General features: G+C 55.3%; 1 protein-coding gene across 1 annotated transcript in view; it reads left to right on the plus strand.

The window, feature by feature from the left end:
- The first annotated feature begins 22 nt into the window (after positions 1 to 22).
- Positions 23 to 1,666, plus strand: part of LOC103369997 (spastin) — a 9,198-nt gene continuing 7,554 nt past the window's right edge. The window contains exons 1-3 of the mRNA XM_008298894.1: positions 23 to 420; positions 1,169 to 1,246; positions 1,337 to 1,473. Coding sequence (XP_008297116.1) covers positions 141 to 420; positions 1,169 to 1,246; positions 1,337 to 1,473 — 495 coding nt within the window. The 5' untranslated portion in view covers positions 23 to 140. The remainder of the gene's footprint in view (positions 421 to 1,168; positions 1,247 to 1,336; positions 1,474 to 1,666) is intronic.

A 1,666-nucleotide genomic window follows, 5' to 3' on the forward strand; every position in this document is an offset into this window, starting at 1 on the left:
AGGGGTCGGTGTCGTGTCTGTGGCTTTGTGTTGCGCTGATTCAACAAAGAAGAAGCTCCGCAGCAGCGGCTTAATGTGAACTGCAGCGCTGCGGGCCGAACCGGACCGGACCGGGTCGGGATGCTGCGGTATGGAAGCGAATGAGTCCCCGCGGAAGAAGCGTGGGGAGGCGGGGCGGCGGCCCGGCGGCTGTCCGTGTCCTGCGCTCCGTGTCCCGCCCGCTGCTGGCCGCGCTGGCGCTGCTCCGCTGGATCTTCTGCCGGATCTGGACCCGAACCACGGCCGCTGTCCGGGCCGGGGCCGCCGGCCGGCAACGGGACGGCAGCGGCAGCCCGGAGCGGGGAGAGCGGCTCCGGAGCCACCACCGGCGGGCCTTCGAGTGCATCTCTGCGGCGCTGAGGATCGACGAGGACGAAGGAGGTACTGATCAGGTTATCGATTATAGATGATCGATGCTGAACGAGCCCGTCAGCTGGTCACTCTCAGCTCTAAAGACACTCTGCAGAAGTGATCGATGGTTTCCACTGTGGATGATTATCCGGATCAATCGATCAGCTGATTGACCTGACATGTGGATCAGATGTTCAGGTTCCTGCCACAGAGCAAAGAACCAGAAACCTTCTGTTCATGTCAACAGTGACTCAGACTGATTCATCAATAACTGATCGACAGCTGATCGGTGGACTGTTGCACCTCCCCACGGATCAATAAGTGTCCGTGGCCACCGTCACGGCTTTTCCTTTTCATCAGACATGAGGAGGATCTCTGGTTTCTCAGCTGCTGTTCAGGGTTCCGTCTGTCAGAGATGAAAGAATGTACATGTGGCTTCATTTTAGTCTGTCAGGATGGAGCTGAAACCAATAACTGATCACTTATCAATCAGTTCATCAGAACTCTGTGGTTTCAGATTCTCCAGTGAAGGTTTTCTGGTTTCTTTCCTCGGTGACGGTAAGCTGAACATCTCTGGGCTGAACCTGAAGCTCTGATCCACGTCCGAGCAGCTGATGGCCGGATGCAGAAGATGAATGTTGTAGCAGATGCGTCCTCCAGGCTCCTCCGGTGTCACTGTGGAGGTGTTGGATGCATCGTGATGTGACGTGTTGAAGTCTGCAGATCGTATTGTGGTGATCAAACGGCTTTCCTCACTGTCCTGTGATTGGCTGCTCAGGGGACAAGCTGCAGGCGGTGGGCTGGTACCAGCAGGGGATCAGCGAGCTGGAGAAGGGAGTCTCCATCCAGGTGTCAGGTCAGTCCCCAGGTTCCTCACACATTCTCACCTGAGCAGAACCTTCAGAGGAGAACTTCAGAGGAGCTACGTCACGTTCTTCTGTTTCAGGACAGAAGCACGAGCGAGACCGACGGCTGCAGGACAAGATGGCCGCCAACCTGAAGGCAGCCAGAGACCGACTGCAGAGTCTCAGTAGGTTTCACAGGGAGTCCGTTTGTGGTGGTTCTGTGTCTCTTTGTCATACAGTAGACGGTTTGTAGTATTTTCGTATTTCTTCGGTCGAGCCTTCCTTCTGCTCTCGTCTTTAAAATGATAATATTTGTGGTTTTTGCTTATTCTGTGGACTGTGGGGCTGTTTCTTCTGTTTTGTTCCTGCTGTAGTCACGGTGGTCTCAGGGTCCAGGGTTCTGACGGACGTTTACTCTGCCGGCTCAAACC

The sequence above is a fragment of the Stegastes partitus genome, unplaced genomic scaffold (assembly GCF_000690725.1).
Source record: "Stegastes partitus isolate 25-593 unplaced genomic scaffold, Stegastes_partitus-1.0.2 Scaffold1358, whole genome shotgun sequence".
Lineage (NCBI taxonomy): Eukaryota > Metazoa > Chordata > Actinopteri > Pomacentridae > Stegastes > Stegastes partitus.